Source organism: Zophobas morio, unplaced genomic scaffold (assembly GCF_036711695.1).
Source record: "Zophobas morio isolate AGI-343-1 ecotype UQ-CSIRO unplaced genomic scaffold, CSIRO_AGI_Zmor_V1 ptg000040l, whole genome shotgun sequence".
In the NCBI taxonomy this organism is placed as follows: domain Eukaryota; kingdom Metazoa; phylum Arthropoda; class Insecta; order Coleoptera; family Tenebrionidae; genus Zophobas; species Zophobas morio.
The window spans coordinates 4,149,578-4,169,699 of record NW_026972145.1 but is presented as its reverse complement, the minus strand read 5'-3'; the positions used below and the strand labels follow the sequence as shown (position 1 = coordinate 4,169,699).

The 20,122-nt window shown below is 37.9% G+C and overlaps 1 protein-coding gene across 2 annotated transcripts; it reads left to right on the top strand.

Annotated features, from left to right (window-relative positions):
* Positions 1-320: 320 nt before the first annotated feature.
* On the top strand, positions 321-20,053 carry LOC135140601 (polyamine-transporting ATPase 13A3-like). Of its 2 annotated transcripts, XM_064071214.1 has the most exons (8): positions 730-1,390; positions 9,069-9,361; positions 9,439-9,665; positions 9,714-9,892; positions 16,233-16,994; positions 17,058-17,181; positions 17,233-18,550; positions 18,667-20,053. In XM_064071214.1, the coding sequence occupies exons 2-8, from the start codon at positions 9,268-9,270 to the stop codon at positions 19,995-19,997; spliced, it is 4,035 nt and encodes a 1,344-aa protein (XP_063927284.1). In that variant the 5' UTR covers positions 730-1,390; positions 9,069-9,267; the 3' UTR covers positions 19,998-20,053. The 2 variants fall into 2 exon arrangements, with proteins under 2 accessions (XP_063927285.1, XP_063927284.1); XM_064071215.1 differs by lacking the exons at positions 730-1,390; positions 9,069-9,361 and adding an exon at positions 321-496.
* The last annotated feature ends 69 nt before the right edge of the window (positions 20,054-20,122 follow it).

The window sequence follows — 20,122 nt, the reverse complement described above, 5'->3', positions numbered from 1 at the left end:
TACGACCGGACTAACAGAGGTGAGTTCTCTAATTACTCACCTCATATTTTTACCTTTGTTAGTTAGTTCCGTCGATTTGCTGCACATCCAATAATTATTACATTTTAATAATAGTGAAATCATCGCTTTAGACGTCAAAATTTATGCAAAAGATAGTACATTTGAACATCACTCGCCCACAGCAACAATGGCACTCAATAAAACTGGCTTAACGTGCCAAAGATAAATACCATTCTAGATAAGCATATATCGCGATTAATCTTACTCTAAACGAACGAACTTTAAATTTCTCATACATGCCCACTAAAATGCCACATTACTATACCAAAATCACCGTTTCCACTATGATAAGACCCCACCTTCCGACCTCCACCGACCGCATACTTTAATGTTTTACTCGATAATAGTTCAATTATGACCAGTCAACGCACAAACACAAAATAAACGTCGCCAGACTTTCACATTCCGCTTTTTGTGAACGCACTTTCATGGACAGGTGAGTCTTGAAAAAATACAAAATATCGCAGTTTAGGTCTAGCTAAAAACAATCCAGGTTTTGAACATTTTTTCTTTGCCGTTTTTGTACAACAAAAGAACTTTATCGCTCGAAAACAGGTCCTGGATATTGTGTGATCGTGCGAAGATGGTGCGGGTTCGACGATCTCTTTTTTTTATTTCCATGGTGGTGGTTGCGTCAGTTCGAATTTGGCGCGCGTCACGTGACTAACCCTGTCATCCGAACTATTTATAATTGGCCGTCATCGCCTGTCAGCTCTCGTGTCATTTGGTGTGTGAAATTGGCTAAAACAGGTCGTGTTCGCAAAAATCTCGCACTTTCCCAAAAAATTCCATGTGTCCTTCACGAAAAAGATTAAAATAGTCCGAGAGAAAAGCACGAATCGCGCTATCTAGTGTGCGTCGCCCGCGTGCTCCGGCCCCACAAAAAGTCGTTTTTCCGGGTTATCAGGCATGAAAATGAAGATTTATAGGGTTTTAATATTAAACCAGGTCATTAGAAGCCCCTTGACTGTGTCCAGTAGTGAGAATTCGATCTAAGTCCCCTTCGCAAGAAAGTGAGGTTAAGTGACGTAATCCAGGGCTATCAGAGACCGTTTCTTCGTCGTCGAGCTACGAAAATTTGTTATTATGTGTACGAGTGATCTGAATAGGTACAATCGTGTGAATTATTTGAGCCAGTGCTTGGATAAAGTCAGCGGAATTGTGACGAATAAGATGCACAATGTAGAGTCGAGTTTCGTCACGTGCAGCATCGGATACAGGGCGAGGAACGACCCTGGCGACTGACAAAAGTGCTTCGGGGGCTGCCAGGATGGCTATTTGACACTGACTTGATGCTTCGTACCAGATTGATTCAATGTTCGATGTGCAGGTGAGGCTGAGGGCTGGGGGGTAAATCACGATTGTTTGGGTTTGGTTGCAGGATGGCGCGCGATTGCACAACGAGGTTATTTTTAGGCGGCTTATCTGCGATGATTGGAAATCGAAAGTTAATATGCAAAGATTTGGGAGTAGTTGTGGCTAGTAGCGACTTGGGTCGCGGTTGAGTACTTAGTCATACTTTGGAGAGGTGGGTTACTCATAGAAAAGGTATTTGTGGGGTTTGATATGTGCAACTAGAGCTTTTCCGAGCGATTTTCCACCATAAATCACCGTTTTCCTGTTAGATAACGAAAAACGCTAGGTGGAAAATTCTCGGAAGTAACAATGTTGCGAAATATTTAAATAGTTGATTATCTGGGAAATGCATGACGCATTTTTACAGATTATTTGTAGATGGTTGTTGTTTAAAAGTCGCCATTTTGATGTTATTATTTAATCTAATTTTAATTTCTGCTTGACGCTCATTAATCTGACCTCATTTGGACTGTTTAGAGAGAAGGAACTTCTTTAATCATTTTTAATTACTTGTTGATAAAAGATATAAGATTTTTTTTCATACTAAATGTTCAATTGTTTCGCAGATGCATTCTAATTTCAAGGCTTTCTCTTCAAGAATTGCATTATTCATAAATTTTCTATGTAAAAATTCTGCTTTGTTTATTAATTAGTGTTATTATTATTATTATTATTATCGTTACTGTTGCTAGTAAAAATTACGGGAAAAACCTCGTCGTGGTAAGCGATTTTTTTTTTAAATCAGGTTACAATATGGTTTTTGATGTAGTGTGAAGTGTAACTTGATTAATGATGTACTCATGTGACAATCATACGACGTCGTCAAATATAGGTATCATTAATAACACAATGTACAATAATTTTTTTAGTTCAAAGAGCAGAAAAAACATTTATTTTGATCTTAAAAGTGCGGGACAACTTGTCGTTAAATTTGGCTTTTATCGGAGAAGCTTCAAAGAATAAATTGTAATTTAGAATCTTCAAATTCTTCAAAATTTTTGGTATTTCAGTTTCCGAAATCTTGGCAATTTGAAGTAAGATTCGTTAGAAACTGTAAAATCTGTAGAACATTTAGAATATTCAAACTTTTCAGAATATGTAGAGTTTCTGAAATCTCTAAGCTCGCAATTTTTGGAATTCGTGGAATCTCTGGAATTTTTGAAATCTTTAGAATATTTATTTATAATTTTGGGAATCCTCAAATTCTTGAAATCTTCAGAATTTTTGGAACCTTAAGTCTTCGAAATATTCGAAAACTTTAGAATCTTTAGAATCTCTAAAATCTAACGTTTCTCGAATCGCTAGAATCTCAAAACGCTTTCCAGCCCCGCCCACTCGCATTCTCTTTTCTTAGAGGGCACCTCATTTGCCAAAATCAGTCTTATCTTGACGGATACTAGCCCCGCCCACCCACCCTCTCTTTTCTTGAAGGGTATGTCATTTGCCAAAATCTGTCTTATCCTAGCTAGTAGCTGTGATTTTGGCAAATGACATATCTTGTAAGAAAAGAGAGGGCGGGTGGGCGGGGCTAGTAGCTACTAAGACAAAATTGATTTTGGCAGATGACATACCTTCCAAAAAAAGAAAGGGTGGGTGGGCGGGGCTAGCAGCTGCTAAGATAAAACTGATTTTAGCAGATGCTAGCCCCACCTACCCGCCCTCTAATTTCTAAGAGAGATCTTATTTGCCAAAATCAGTCTTATCGTAGCAGGTACTAGCCCCGCCCACCCACCCTCTCTTTTCTGGGAAGGTATCTCATTAGATGAATTCAGTCTTATCGTAGCAGGTACTAGCCCCGCCCACCCGCCCTCTCTGCTCTTAGAGGATATTTCATTTGCCAAAATCAGTCTTATTTTGGCAGTTACTAGCCCCGCCCACCCACCCTATATTTTCTTGGAAACTATGTGATTTGCCAAAATCAGTCTTATCTTAGGTAGTAGCTGCTAAGATAAAACTGATATTGGCAAATGAAATACCTTGTAAGAAAAGAGAGGGTGGGTGGGCGGGCTAGTACCTGCTACGATAGGACTGATTTTGGCAGATGACATACCCTTTAAGAAAAGAGAGGATGGGTGGGTGGGGCTAGTACCTGTTAAGATAAATTTGATTTTGGCAGATGACATACCCTCTAAGAAAAGAGAGGGTGGGTGGGTGGAGCGAGTACCTGTTAAGATAAAACTGATTTTACAGACGCTAGCCCCACCCACCCGCCCCCTCTTTTCTAAGAGAGATCTCATTTGCCAAAATCAGTCTTATTTTGGCAGTTACTAGCCCCGCCCACCCACCCTCTATTTTCTTGGAAACTATGTGATTTGCCAAAATCAGTCTTATCCTAGGTAGTAGCTGCTAAGATAAAACTGATATTGGCAAATGAAATACCTTGTAAGAAAATAGAGGGTGGGTGGGCGGGGTTACTACCTGCTACGATAGGACTGATTTTGGCAGATGATATACCCTTTAAGAAAAGAGAGGGTGGGTGGGTGGGGCTAGTACTTGTTAAGATAAATCTGATTTTGGCAGATGGCATACCCTCTAAGAAGAGGGGGTGGGTGGGTGGTTGGGGATAGTACCTGCTAAGATAAATCTGATTTTGGCAGATGACATACCCTCTAAGAAAAGAGAGGGTGGGTGGGTGGGGCCAGTACCTGTTAAGATAAAACTGATTTTAGCAGATGCTAGCCCCACCCACTCGTCCTCTCTTTTCTAAGAGAGATCTCATTTGCCAAAATCAGTCTTATCGTAGCAGGTACTAGCCCCGCCCACCCACCCTCTCTTTTCTTAGAAGGTATCTCATTAGATCAAATCAGTCTTATCTTAGCAGCTACTAGCCCCACCCACCCACCCTCTCTTTTTTTGGAGGATATGTCATTTGCCAAAATCAGTCTTATTTTGGACCTTCAATCTTTGAAATATTCGAAAACTTCAGAATCTGTAGAATTTCTAGGATCTAACATTTCTCGGATGGCTAGAATCTATAGTCTTTAGAATCTAAATTACATAGAATCTAGATTCGTCAGAAAGTTTAAAATCTGTAGAATATCAAGATTATTCAAAATTTTCAGAATATTTAGAGTTTCTGAAGTTTCTAGCGATTCTAACATTTCTCGAATGGCTAGAATCTCAGTACGCTCTATAGTCTCTAGAATCTGAATTACTTAGAATCTAGATTCGTTAGAAAGTCTAAAAGCTATAGATTATTCAAATTTTTCAGAAGATTTAGAGTTTGTGAAGTTTCTAGCCTCGGAATTTTTGGAATTCGTGGAATCTCTGGAATCTTTAGAATATTCATAATCAGAATTCAGAATCTTTAGACTCTTTGGATTCTCTAGGCTCCTATTGTCCTAAATCTTGGGAATTTCTAAAATCTCTGAAATCATCGGGAGCTTTGAATCTCTCGAAATGTTTGTGATCTTTAGAATTTTGGGACCTTCAGTCTTCGAAATATTCGAAAACTTCTGAATCTTTAGAATCTAGAATCTAACATTTCTCGAATTGCTAGAATCTCAAAACGCTCTCTAGCCCCGCCCACTCGCCTTCTCTTTTATTAAAGGGTATGTCATTTGCCAAAATCAGTCTTATCCTAGCTAGTAGTCGTGATTTTGGCAAATGACATATCTTGTAAGAAAAGAGAGGGTGGGTGGGTGGGGCTAGTAGCTACTAAGATAATATTGATTTTGGCAAATGATATACCTTCCAAAAAAAGAGAGGGTGGGTGGGCGGGGCTAGCTGCCGCTAAGATAAAACTGATTTTAGCAGATACTACCCCACCTACCCGCCCTCTAATTTCTAAAAGAGATCTCATTTGCCAAAATCAGTCTAATCGTAGCAGGTACTAGCCCCGCCCACCCACCCACTCTTTTCTTGGAAGGTATCTCATTAGATGAATTCAGTCTTTTCTTACCAGATACTAACCCCGCCCACTCCCCTCCCTTCTTTTAGAGGATATTTCATTTGCCAAAATCAGTCTTATTTTGGCAGTTACTAGCCCCGCCCACCCACCCTCTATTTTCTTGGAAACTATGTGATTTGCCAAAATCAGTCTTATCCTAGGTAGTAGGTGCTAAGATAAAACTGATATTGGCAAATGAAATACTTTGTAAGGAAAGAGAGGGTGGGTGGGTGGTGCTAGTATCTGCTAAGATAAAACTGATTTTGGCAGATGACATACCCTTTAAGAAAAGAGAGGGTGGGTGGGTGGGGCTAGTACCTGTTAAGATTAAACTGATTTTGGCAGATGCTAGCTCCACCCACCCGTCCTCTATTTTCTAAGAGAGATCTCATTTGCCAAACTCAGTCTTATCCTAACAGGTGCTAGCCCCGCCCACCCACCCTCTCTTTTCTTAGAAGGTATCTCATTAGATCAAATCAGTCTTACCTTATCAGGTACTAGCCCCGCCCACCCACCCTCTCTTTTTTTGGAGGATATGTCATTTGCCAAAATCAGTCTTGTTTTGGAGCTTCAATCTTTGAAATATTCGAAAACTTCAGAATCTGTAGAATCTCTAGGATCTAACATTTCTCGAATAGCTAGAATCTATAGTCTTTAGAATCTGAATTACTTAGAATCTAGATTCGTTAGAAAGTCTAAAATCTATAGATTATTCAAAATTTTCAGAAGATTTAGAGTTTGTGAAGTTTCTAGCCTCCGAAATTTTGGAATTCGTGGAATCTCTGGAATCTTTAGAATATTCATAATCCTGGGAATTTTCAAATTCTTCAGAATCTTTAGACTCTGGATTCTCTAGGCTCCTATTATCCTAAATCTGGGGAATTTCTAAAATCTCTGAAATCATCGGGAGCTTTGAATACGTCGAAATGTTTGTGATCTTTAGAATTTTGGGACCTTCAATCTTCGAAATATTCGAAAACTTCTGAATCTTTAGAATCTAGAATCTAACATTTCTCGAATTGCTAGAATCTCAAGACGCTTTCTAGCCCCGCCCACTCGCCTTCTCTTTTCTTAAAGGGTATGTCATTTGCCAAAATCAGTCTTATCCTAGCTAGTAGCTGTGATTTTGGCAAATGAGATACTTTGTAAGAAAAGAGAGGGTGGGTGGGTGGGGCTAGTAGCACTAAGATAAAATTTATTTTGGCAGATGACATACCTTCCAAAAAAAGAGAGGGTGGGTGGGTGGGGCCAGTACCTGTTAAGATAAAACTGATTTTAGCAGATGCTAGCCCCACCCACCAGCCCTCTATTTTCTAAGAGAGATATCATTTGCCAAAGTCAGTCTTATCGTAGCAGGTACTAGCCCCGCCCACCCACCCTCTCTTTTCTTGGAAGGTATCTCATTAGATGAATTGAGTCTTTTCTTAGCAGATACTAGCCCCCCCCCCCCCCCCTTCTCTTAGAAGATATTTCATTTGCCAAAATCAGTCTTATCTTGGCAGTTACTAGCCCCGCCCACCCACCCTCTATTTTCTTGGAAACTATGTGATTTGCCAAAATCAGTCTTATCCTACGTAGTAGCTGCTAAGATAAAACTGATATTGGCAAATGAAATACTTTGTAAGAAAAGAGAAAGTGGGTAGGTGGGGCTAGTATCTGCTAAGATAAAACTGATTTTGGCAGATGACATACCCTCTAAGAAAAGAGTGGGTGGGTGGGTGGGGCTAGTACCTGTTAAGATTAAACTGATTTTGGCAGATGCTAGCTCCACCCACCCACCCTCTCTTTTCTTAGAAGGTATCTCATTAGATCAAATCAGTCTTATCTTATCAGCTACTAGCCCCGCCCGCCCACCCACCCTCTCTTTTTTTGGAGGATATGTCATTTGCCAAAATCAGTCTTATTTTGGACCTTCAATCTTTGAAATATTCGAAAACTTCAGAATCTGTGGAATCTCTAGGATCTAACGTTTCTCAAATGGCTAGAATCTAGAGTCTTTAGAATCTAAATTACATAGAATCTAGATTCGTTAGAAAGTCTGAAATCTGTAGAATATCTAGATTATTCAAAATTTTTATAATATTTAGAGTTTCTGAAGTTTCTAGCGATTCTAACATTTCTCGAATGGCTCAATACGCTCTATAGTCTCTAGAATCTGAATTACTTAGAATCTAGATTCGTTAGAAAGTCTAAAATCTATAGATTATTCAAAATTTTCAGAGGATTCAGAGTTTCTGAAGTTTCTAGCCTCGAAATTTTTGGAATTTGTGGATTCTCTGGAATCTTTAGAATATTCATAATCCTGGGAATCTTCAAATTCTTCAGAATTGTTGGGATTTTTAGAAGAATATCCGTTAATCTTCAAAATCTTTATATAGTTCTTTAGAATCTCTGAAATCTCTCGAGTCCTGGAATATACAGATCCTTTGGGATTACTGGAATTTCTGGAACTTTTAGACTCTATTAAAGTCTTTGGAATCTGTATAATCTTCAAAATTTTCGAAGTCTTCAGTCTTCAAAATTGTTGTGATCTTCAGCTTTGGAAATATTCAAAATCTTCATATTCTTTGGAATTTCTGAAACTTGGAATTTATTGAAATCTTTGGAATTTTTTTTCTTCAAAATCTTCGAAGTGTTCAAAGTCTTCAGATCTTTAGAATCTCTGAAATTTCTATTCTGTGAACATCCAGAATCTTTGGGATTTCTGGAATAACTGAAACCCTTGGAATCTTTATAATCTTCAGAAATTTTAGAGTCTTAGGTCTTCGAAATATTCAGAATCTTTAGACTCTTTGGATTTTCTAGTCTCCTATTTTCCAAAATATTGGGAATTACTAGAATCTCCGAAATTCTTGGAGTTTTGAGAATTTTTAGGAAATATTCGAAAACTTCAGAATCTGTAGGATCTCTAGAATCTAAATTACTTAGATTCTTTTATATTAACCTACAGAGATTATCATGAAAAAATAACAAATTCTTAGAATCAATTTTAATTTTTTTACATAAAAACACGATAATTCAGTCCTCAAAAATGTGCTGATTAAAAACGTAAGATTTTTTTTTAAATTAAATATTTGTCAAATAAGTTCAAATGCATTCTAGTTTCAAGGCTTCCACTTAAAAAATTGCATTATTCAAATAATTGTCTAAGTAAAGTTCGTGTTATTAATGTTTTATTAATTAGTGTTATTATTATTAGAAGATCCAATCATGGGAAAACCACTTTCATGTTAAGCGATATAATTTATATGTAATCATTTATCAATTTTTTTCAATAACGTTCGAAATTGTCGAATGACTCATGTGACAGGCATGTAACATCAAATATAGGATGGTCAAATATATAACTTCAAAATCTATTTTTTAGTGCATTCAAATTTAGCTTTTACTTCAGAACTTTCATTTAATTTGGTTTGGTAATAATAACAATAAGCTTTAAAAAATTCCTATAGACAAGGATACTAGTTCATCAGAGATCGAAGTTCATATCACATATGTATTATTTAACTTACTATAATTCTTCACATGTGTTCATCAAAACACCAACAGTCCAAATAAATATTGTAATAAAAGTTGGAATAAATAAAGGCCCAGATAACACAACTCACTTGAGATTACGCACTCGAGTCCGATTGTTACATTAATAGTCAACGCGTTTCGAACGAAATTTCAACCTCCATCAGTGCAAAAACCGTCCAAACCCAAAAAACCGCGATTTACCCGTCGCCGTTCCGTCGAGCCCCTCTGACCCCCCTTTTCGCAGATTCTTGATAATTGTCCTTACCGTGAAGATTAGAAGTTGGTAGTACGGACCGTACCGAAGAAGAAAGAACCGAATGAACTTTAAAGAGTGATGAAATACGGCATAAGTTAGCAGTAAATCAGTGTGAACAAGTACTTAGTTTTTTCAATTGACTTAAACTGTGCTTTATTACTTAAACCAGTGATTTAATTGTGCAATAATGGCGTTCATCAAGAAAGACTACTCGAGATTCTCCTGGAGGCGGAAGAAGAAAGACAAGAACATACAGGAGCAGCACGCGGAGCTCCTCAAAGGTTAATAGCTAGACCTAAACCGCCCACCATCCTCATTTTATTATCAATATTATTATTATTGTTTTTGTTTCGAGTAGGTACCATGCAGACGCCTGGCTACTTGATGTACATAAACAAGGGACAGGATGACGAGATGGAGATATGTTGCTTCCGGACCAGCCGGCTGAAGATCGTTTTCACGTACTTAGTTACGGTACTTACAGGTGGCGCTCTGAGACTTATTTTTCATTGGATACCTCATTGGTACGTTTTCGCCACGTGCAACGCCTGCGGCGTCGGCGACGCCGAGAAGGTTCTAGTCAAGGTGCCTTCGTCCGGTTTTGCGACTTCCGGTTAACTTGTGTGTTTTTAGGAGATATTTGGGGGGAAGCACACGATTTACCACGTCAAGGACTTGAAGGTGTTGACGCCCGAGAGCGTGCAGAAGCTGAAGGACGATGATGGGAGTTTCGGTGGTGGCGGAGGCGGCGAGAGCGAGGTGGCGGCGTTGTCGGTGCATTTCGAGAACGGGGAGTGGAGGGAGTTGGACAAGTAGGTATTTGTTGTGTTGGGGATTAGATAGCGGTAATTAGATGTTTGGGTTTGAGCAATAACAGTTTCATACGCAAATAGTGGTTATCGGTGACCTTACGACTGATTTTTGTGGAGTTGGTTAATTTAGATTGTCGAGTGGAGAAGAGGGGAATCGTCGCAAGCGGGAATCTATGAAATTTAGAATTTTCGAAATCCGTAATTTTTTGGATTTTTGTAATCATTGGAATCTCTGGAATCTCTAGAGTTTCGGAGTATTCCGAATTTTCTGGAACTTTGGGAATATTGATAATCTTTAGAATCTTGGCAATCTTCAAATTCTTCAGTTTTCTAAATCTTAGGAATTTCTAGAATCTCTGAAATCCTTGGAATCTTTGTAATCTTCAAAATTTTTGAGACCTTCAGTCTTCGAAATATTCGAAAACTTCAGAATCTGTAGAATCTAGAATCTATAAAATCTAGAGAATATACATAATATTCAAAATCTTCAGAATATTTAGAGTTTTTGGAATATCTGGTCTCGGAATTTCTGGAATTTGTGGAATCTTTGAAATCTTTGGAATATTTATGATCCTAGGAATCTGTGAGTCTTTGGAATCTTTGGATTCTCTAGTCTGCGAATATCCGAAATCTGTTGAATCTTTGAAATCTTCGAAATCTTTGTAATCTTCACAATTTTTGCGATTTTTAGGCTCGGAATTTCCGTAATTCTTGAATTTTGTGGAATCTCTGGAATCTTTGATATCTTTAGAATATTTATAATCCTGGGAATATTCAAAGCCTTAAGAATTTTTGTGATCTTCAGTCTTGGAATTATTCAAAATCTTCATTATCTTTAGATTCTCTGAAATGTCTTGGGTCTCGGAATATTTAGAATCTTTGGGATTGCTGGAATTTCTGAAACTTTTGGAATTTTTTGAAATCTTTGGAATCTTTTCTTCAAAATCTTCGAAGTCTTCAGTTTTCAGAATTTTTGGAATATTTATTCTTCGAATTCTTCACAATCTCTGGAATCTTTAGTCTCGGAATTTCTCTTAATCTTTAAATTTTGTGGAATTTCTGAAATTCTTGAAATCTTCAGAATATTTATAATTCTGGGAATCTTCAGTCTTCAGAATTTTTGTGATCTTGATCTTGGAAATATTCAAAATCTTGATATCATTAGATTCTCTGAAATCTCGCGGGTCTAGAAACATTTACAATCTTTGGGATTCTGGGAATTTTAGGAATCTTTTCTTCAAAATCTGCAATGTCTTCGGAATTTCTGGAATATTTAGTCTTCAAAATCTTCAGAATTGTTAGAATTTCTGGAATCTTTGAACCTTTATTCGAAGGATCTTCAAAGGCTTCAGAATTTTAGTGATCTTCAGTCTAGAAAATATTCAGAATCTTCATATTCCTTAGAATCTTTGAAATCTCCGGGATCTCGGAATATTTAGAATCTTTGGATTATTGGGAATTTTGAGTCTTTTTTCTTCAAAATCTTCGAAGTCTTCAAAGTTTTCAGAATTTTTGGAATATTTATTCTTCGAAATCTTCAGAATTTTTAGAATTTCTGGAATCTTTGAACCTTTATTCGAAGGATCTTCAAACGCTTCAGAATTTTAGTTATCTTTAGTCTAGAAAATATTCAGAATCTTCATATTTCTTAGAATATTTGAAATCTCAGGGATCTCGGAATATTTAGAATCTTTGGATTATTGGGAATCTTGCGAGTCTTCTTTCTTCAAAATCTTCGAAGTCTTCAGTTTTCAGAATTTTTGAAATATTTATTCTTCGAATTCTTCACAATCTCTGGAATCTTTAGTCTCGGAATTTCTCTTGATCTTTAAATTTTGTGGAATTTCTGAAATTCTTGAAATCTTTAGAATATTTATAATTCTGGGAATCTTCAGTCTTCAGAATTTTTGTGATCTTGATCTTGGAAATATTCAAAATCTTGGTATCATTAGAATCTCTGAAATCTCTCGGGTCTAGAAATATTTACAATCTTTGGGATTACTGGGAATTTTAGGAATCTTTTCTTAAAAATCTTCAATGTCTTCAGAATTTCTGGAATATTTAGTCTTCAAAATCTTCAGAATTGTTAGAATTTCTGGGATCTTTGAACCTTTATTCGAAGGATCTTCAAAGGCTTCAGAATTTTAGTGATCTTCAGTCTAGAAAATATTCAGAATCTTCATATTTCTTAGAATCTTTGAAATCTCCGAGATCTCGGAATATTTAGAATCTTTGGATTATTGGGAATCTTGCGAGTCTTTTTTCTTCAAAATCTTCGAAGTCTTCAAAGTTTTCAGAATTTTTGGAATATTTACTCTTCGAAATCTTTGGAATTTTTTAGAATTTCTGGAATCTTTGAACCTTTATTCGAAGGATCTTCAAAGGCTTCAGAATTTTAGTGTTCTTCAGTCTAGAAAATATTCAGAATCTTCATATTCCTTAGAATCTTTGAAATCTCCGGGATCTCGGAATATTTAGAATCTTTGGATTATTGGGAATCTTGCGAGTCTTTTTTCTTCAAAATCATCGAAGTCTTCAAAGTTTTCAGAATTTTTGGAATATTTATTCTTCGAAATCTTCAGATTTTTTAGAATTTCTGGAATCTTTGAACCTTTATTCGAAGGATCTTCAAAGGCTTCAGAATTTTAGTGATGTTCAGTCTAGAAAATATTCAGAATCTTCATATTCCTTAGAATCTTTGAAATCTCCGGGATCTCGGAATATTTAGAATCTTTGGATTATTGGGAATCTTGCGAGTCTTTTTTCTTCAAAATCTTCGAAGTCTTCAAAGTTTTCAGAATATTTGGAATATTTATTCTTCGAAATCTTCAGAATTTTTAGAATCTCTGAAATCTTTGAAACCTTTTGAATATTTATTATAATTCTGAGAATCTTCAAAGAAATATTCAAAATCTTCAGATTTTTGGGAATGCTGAGAATCTTGGGACTTTTTTTCTTCAACGTCTTCAGAATTTTTTGACTATTTAGCCATCGAAATATTTGGAAGTTTTGGCATCTTAGATCTTCGAAATATCCGGAATCTATGGAACCTCTGGTCTGTGAATATCCAGAATCTTTGGGATTTCTGGAATAACTTAGAATCTCAGGAATGTATAGTCTCGGAAAATCCGAAATCTTTGGAATTTCTGGAACTTTTAGAACCTTTATAATAGTCAGAATCTGCGAAATCTTCAGAATCCTTAGAATTTCTAGATTTTCTAGTCTCTGAATATGCAGAATCTTTGGGATTTCCGATCTTTGGGTTTTCTGAAAAAACTGAAATCTTTGGAATGTTTATAATTTTTAGTGTTGTAAATATTCAGAATCTTTAGAATCTCGGAATATCCAAAATATTTGGAATTTCTGGAATATTTGGAGTCTTTAAAATCTTCGAAATCTATAATCTTTAGAATGTCTGGGATTTTCAGCCTTAGAAATATTCAAAATCTTCATATTCTTTAAAATCTCTTGAGTCTCGAATAGCCATAATATTTGGGATTATTGGAATTTCTGAAACCTTTGAAATCTGCTGATATCTTTAGAATCTTAATAATCTTTAAAATTTTTGGAATATTCAATCTTCGAAATCTTTATAATCTTTAGAATTTCTGGATTTTCTAGGCTCTGAATATCCAGAATCTTTGGGATTTCAAATCTTTGGGTTTTCTGGAAAAAAAAAATCGATGAAATCTTTATAATATTCAGTGTTCGAAACATTCAGAATCTTTAGAATTCAGAAAATCCAAAATATTTGGAATATTTGGAATCTTTAAAATTTTTGAATTCTCTATAATCTTCAGAATTTTTAGGATTTTCAGCATTGGAATTATTCACATTCTTCATATTCTTTAGAATCTCTGAAATCTCTCGAGTCTCGGAATATCCAGAATATTTGGAATTATTGGAATTTCTGAAACCTTTGGAAACTTTATAATCTTCAAAATCTCCGAAGTCTTCAAAATTTTTGGAATATTTAATTTTCGAAATCTTCAGAATTTTTGGAATTTCTGGATTTTGTAGACTCTGAATATTCAGAATCTTTGGGTTTTCTGGAAAAACTGAAATCTTTGGAATCTTTATAATTTTCAGTGTTCGCAATATTCAGAATCTTTAGAATCTCAGAATACCTAAAATATTTTGAATTTTAGAATATTTGAAATCTTGAAAATCTTCATATTTTTTAGAATCTCTTAATTCTCTGAATAGCCAGAATATTTGAGATTTGGAATTTCTGAAACCTTTGGAATCTTTATAATCTTCAAAATCTTCGAAGTCTTTAAAATTTTTGGGAATATTTATTTACTCTTCGAAATTTTCAGAATCCTTAGAATTTCTGGATTTTCTAGTCTCTGAATAACCAGAATGTTTGGGATTTCCAATTTTTGTTTTTTTTTTGGAAAAACTGAAATCTTTGGAATCTTTATAATCTTCAGTGTTCGAAATATTCAGAATCTTTAGAATCTCGGAATATCTAAAATATTTGGAATTTCTGGAATATTTGAATCCTTTAAAATCTTCGAAATCTATAATCTTCAGAATTTTTGGGATTTTCATCCTTGGAAATATTCAAAATCTTCATATTTTTTAGAATCTCTCAAATCTCTCGAATCTTTGAATATCCAGAAAAATTTTCGGAAACCTTTGGAATCTTTATAATCTTAGAAGTATTCAAAATTTTTTGAAATATTTAATCTTCAGAATCCTTAGAATTTCTGGATTTTCTAGTCTCTGAATATCCAGAATCTTTGGGATTTCCGATCTTTGGGTTTTCTGTGAAAACTGAAATCTTTGGAATCTTTATAATCGCAGTGTTCGAAATATTCGTAATCTTTAGAATTCGGAATATCCAAAATATTTGGAATTTCTGTAATATTTGAAGTCGTTAAAATCTTCGAAATCTATATAATCTTCAGAATATTTGGGATTATTGGAATTTCTGAAACCTTTGGAATCTTTATAATCTTCAAAATTTTTGGAATATTTAATCTTCGGAATCTTCAGAATTTTTAGAGTTTCTGGATTTTCTACTCTCTGAATATCCAGAATCTTTGGGATTTCCAATCTTTGAGTTTTCTGGAAAAACTGAAATCTTTGGAATCTTTATAATCTGCAGTGTCCGAAATATTCAGAATCTTTAGAATCTCTGAATATCTAAAATATTTGGAATCTTTAAAATATTCGAAATCGATAATCTTCAGAAATTGGATATATTCATAGTCTTTATATTCTTTGAAAGTTCTCGAGTCTCTGAATAGCCAGAATATTTGGGATTATTGAAATTTCTGAAACCTTTGGAATCTTTATAATCTTCAAAATTTTTGGAATATTTAATCTTCGAAATCTTCAGAATCCTTAGAATTTCTGGATTTTCTGGAAAAACAAATTTTTGGAATCTTTATAACCTCAGTGTTCGAAATATTCAGAATATCCAAAATATTTGTAATTTCTGGAATATTTGGGGTCTTTAAAGTCTTCTAAATCTCTGTAATCTTCAGAATTTTCGGGATTTGCAGCCTTGGAAATATTCAAAATCTTCACATTCTTTAGAATCTCTGAAATATCTCGAGTCGCAGAATAACCAGAAAATTAGGGTTTATTGGAATTTCTGGAACCTTTGGAATCTTTATAATCTTTAAAATCTTCGAAGTCTTCAAAATTTTTGGAATATTTAATCTTCGAAATCTTCAGAACCTTTAGAATTTCAAATTTTTGGATTTTCTGGAATAACTGAAATCTTTGGAGTCTTTATAATCAGCCTTCGAAAAATTCAGAATGTTTGGAATTTCTGGAATGTTTGGAGTTTTTGAAATCTTCGGAATCATTGTAATCTTTTTTTTGGGATCTTTAGCCTTCGAAATATTCAGAATCTTCATATTCTGTAGTCTCTAGAATTTTCTATTCTCACAATATCTGGAATTTTGGAATTTCTGGAATATTTGGAATGTTTATAATATGCAGAATTTTTAGTATCAGTTTTCTTTCTAGAATTTTAGAAATCTTCGAAATGTTTATAATCTTCAGAATTTTTGGGATCGTCCGTCTCGAAATATTCAGAATCTTCATATTTTTCCGAATCTCTGGAATACTCGGAATCATTGAAATTTCTGGAACCTTTGAAATCCTTATAGTCTTCAGTTTTCATAATTTTTTGGAATCTTCAGCCTTCGAAATCTTTAGAATGTTGCGGCTAATTCTATATTTGAGTTTGAGCAATAACAATTTTTGTAAAGTTGCTTGATTTAGATTGTAGTAGTCGAGAAGAGGGGAATCGCCGCTTGCGGCGATTCCCCTCTTCTGCTCCTATCGAACTTAGTTCTGATCCAGTAACTTTAACATTCAGATTATTCATGTTCAACTGCAAAAAAGTAACCTACATCTGGGACTGCCGCAAGCACGAATTCGTCAAACTCCACGGCTTGGACCAATCCGTCTCCAGCGACACCCTCCACAAAAACCAAGGCCTCACAGCCAGCGAACAATTCACCCGACGCCTGGTCTACGGCCCGAACAAAATCATCGTCAAAGAACTCTCCATCCTCACCCTCCTCTTCCTCGAAGTCCTCAACCCCTTCTACATCTTCCAAATCGGCAGCTTCATCCTGTGGTTCCTCGACGACTACTACTACTACGCGGCCGCCATCATCACCATGTCGGTCTTCGGCATAAGCATGACGGTGCGCCAGACGCGCAAAAACCAGCGCAAACTAAAATCGACCGTGCACAGCTCGGACATCTGCACAGTCTTGCGCCGGACGAGCAAGAGCGACGGCAGCGGCGACGTCAAGTACACGACGGAGCCGATGTCCACCGAGCTCTTGGTCCCGGGCGACGTGCTGGTGATCCCGTCGCACGGCTGCGTCATGCACTGCGACGCAATTCTGCTCACGGGGAACTGCATCTTGAACGAGTCCATGCTGACGGGGGAGTCGGTGCCGGTGACCAAGACCGCGCTCCCGAATCTAGCGGAGATCGTCTACGACGCCAAGGAGCACGCAAGACATACGTTGTTTTGTGGCACCCAGGTGATACAGACGAGGTACTTCGGGAACGAGAAGGTGTTGGCGGTGGTAGTAAGGACCGGGTTTTCAACGGCCAAGGGTAGGTCGTCACTCTTGACAAAAAATAATAATAATAAAAACGGGATTTGCTTTGTCGTTGTAGGTAGTTTGGTCCGAAGCATTCTCTACCCGCCCCCTGTGGACTTCCGCTTCGAGAAGGACTCCTACAGATTCGTTATGCTTTTAGCTGCAGTCGCTCTAGTCGGTTTTATTTACACCGTCATCACCAAAGTGAGTGTGTTTACTGGCTCCATAACCGGTTGTGATTGTTGATTTTACTAGGTGATGCGCGGCGTTTCGTCCCGCGACTTGGTGATCGAAGCCTTCGACTTGATCACGATCGTGGTACCCCCAGCCCTCCCCGCCGCCATGACCGTCGGCCGCTTCTACGCCCAAATCCGGCTCAAGAAGAACAAAATTTTTTGTATTTCCCCGCGCTCGATTAACGTTTCGGGTTCCATCGACTGCGTCTGCTTCGACAAGACGGGCACCCTGACCGAGGACGGGCTCGACTTGCTTTGTGTCGTTCCGATCAAAGAAAAAAATTTTCACATGCCGGTGAAGAAAGTGAGCGCTTTACCGTCAGACGTGTTTTTCTGCGGTTTGGTGTCGTGCCACTCGTTGACCATCATCGACAAGCAAATTGTGGGGGACCCGTTAGATTTGAAGATGTTTGAGAGCACCAAGTGGGTCATGGAAGAGCACGATGTTGCAGATAACAGTAAATTCAATATGATTTTTCCGACTGTGTTGAAACCCCCGAGGAACGACGATGACCTACAGATCGGGATAATTCGGGAGTTTCCGTTCTCGAGTAGTTCGCAACGCATGGGGGTGATTGTGAGGAAACTAACTGCGCAACATTTCGAGTACTATGCTAAAGGTTCGCCGGAAATGATACTCAACTTTGTTCGCGATGAGAGCGTACCGAGTGACTTTCACGATGTTCTGGAAAGTTACACTCAAGAGGGATACAGGGTGATCGCGTTAGCGCACAAGGAACTTAAGCTATCTTACGCCAAAGTCAATAAAGTCCAACGGGACGCGATTGAAAAAGATATGACTTTGTTGGGTTTGATAGTCTTGGAGAATCGCTTGAAACCGGAAACCACGCCGTGTATTCAAGCTTTAAACGACGCCAGTATTCGGGTCGTCATGGTGACGGGTGACAATATCCTGACTGCGTTGAGTGTGGCTAAAGATTGCGATATTGTGACGCCGCGTCAGAGCGTCATCACTGTAAACATCGACAATAGCACGCCCCCGAAGCTCTACTACACGCTCACCAACACGAAAAATAAAAACTCGAATGAGTATAGTGTGATGACGGATAGCGCAAGCATTGTCAGTTTGGACACAATCGAGAGTCAAATTCAGAGTATCACTACCAACAGCACGGTGAAAGTAGAAACGAAAAAACCCCAAAGTTTGTATAATAATTACCGGTTTGCGATGACGGGGAAGGTGTGGGGGGTGGTTAAGGAGCACTATCCTGATTTGCTGCCGAAATTGGTGACCAGGGGCACGGTGTTTGCTCGAATGTCACCAGAACAGAAGCAACAACTGGTGCAAGAGTTGCAAACGCTTGGCTACTGCGTGGGTGAGTGTTGCTACGTTTGTAAACAAAGCAGAGGGGAACCGCCACGTCTCGACGTTGTAGCGATTCCCGTCTGTCGTTATCGGACTTACTAAATTTGTGTTTTTTTGTGTTTGCAGCTATGTGCGGAGATGGGGCAAACGATTGTGGTGCTCTGAAGGCGGCCCACACTGGAATCTCGCTTTCCGAAGCCGAGTCGTCCGTGGCCAGCCCCTTCACGAGCCGCAACGCCAACATCTCTTGCGTTTTGAACGTGATCAAAGAAGGCCGCGCCGCCCTTGTCACCAGTTTTGGTATTTTCAAGTACATGGCGGCGTACAGTCTGTGTCAGTTCGTGTCGGTGCTGATTTTGTACAGTATCGACTCGAACCTCACCGACTTGGAGTTTCTATACATCGATTTGTGCATTATTTCGATTTTCGCGTTTTTCTTCGGGAAGACGGAAGCCTACTCGGGGAAGCTCGTCAAAGAGACACCCTTGAGTAGCTTGATTAGCGTCAGCCCGATTCTGTCGTTGTTGTTGCAAATGTTGCTTGTGATCGCAATCCAAGTGGGGGCTTTCGAGCACCTGAAGATGCAAACTTGGTACACGCAGTTCGACGCCAGTCAAGTGAGCGACAAAGACGAGGTGGCGTGCGTGGAGAATTTCGTCATTTTTACAGTGTCGAGCTTCCAATATATTATTTTAGCTGTGGTTTTCTCTAAGGGGAAACCCTACAGACGGAGTATTTTTTCCAATTATGGATTCGTGTTGAGCGCCATTTTGATGGTGGGGTTTTCGGTGTACTTGGCGCTGTGGCCGGCTGCCTTCTTCGTCGAGCAGTTCGAGCTGGTGCAGCCGCCGAGTTTCGACTTTTGTTTGTACTTGTTGGTCTACGCTGTCGTGAATTTCGTCCTGAGTATCTTTATCGAGCAAGCGGTTATTGATTACTTGGTGTTCAAGAAGTTGAGGTTCAAGTTTCACAATGTGGATAAGTCTAAAAGGAGGTATCTTGCGATTGAGCGCGATATCGATTTGGACACGAAGTGGCCGGTTTTGACGTCTGATTTCAAGTCGGCGGCTAGTCCTTTGAATCCGTTGCCGACGTGCACGGCCGAGATCGTTGTGGAGAAGGAAAAGTTCGACAAGAATCACGTTTTGAATAAGTTGTATGAGGGGGAAGTGCGGCGGTTCATCCCCAACGGTCAATTACTACAGGATGATCTTCCTTTTTCGAGTTTGCCTTCCGAGTCTAGTCCTAGTTTAAGCGAGACTTATAAGAGTTTTCCTAGTAATACTAGCTACGATTTGGCGAATTCGCAGACTAACATAGCGGAGCTTCCGTTCGACTCTGTAGCCGTTAGTGTCCCGGAGCGCGACAATTTAGCCAGTTTTAACTCGCTGGGTCGGAGTCCAAAGAACGTAGCACCAACGAAGGAGCTAGAAATGAGCTACTTAGAAAATAGGTGACTTAGCTTTAAGATTTTGAACTAGCGAAAAAAGTATTAAATGTACCAATGTATCTCTTCGTTGTGTTTCTCTTCATCCATATCAAGCTGAGGGTATCTACGGCTTAAGTGCTACTAAGTTCCTTT

Excerpts from the sequence above, each read along its gene's own strand:
- LOC135140601 (XM_064071214.1), top strand. The coding sequence starts at position 9,268 with ATGGCGTTCATCAAGAAAGACTACTCGAGATTCTCCTGGAGGCGGAAG. Across the intron at positions 9,893-16,232 it reads GAGTGGAGGGAGTTGGACAA|ATTATTCATGTTCAACTGCA; the intron begins GTAGGTATTTGT and ends TTTAACATTCAG. Across the intron at positions 17,182-17,232 it reads TTTACACCGTCATCACCAAA|GTGATGCGCGGCGTTTCGTC; the intron begins GTGAGTGTGTTT and ends TGATTTTACTAG.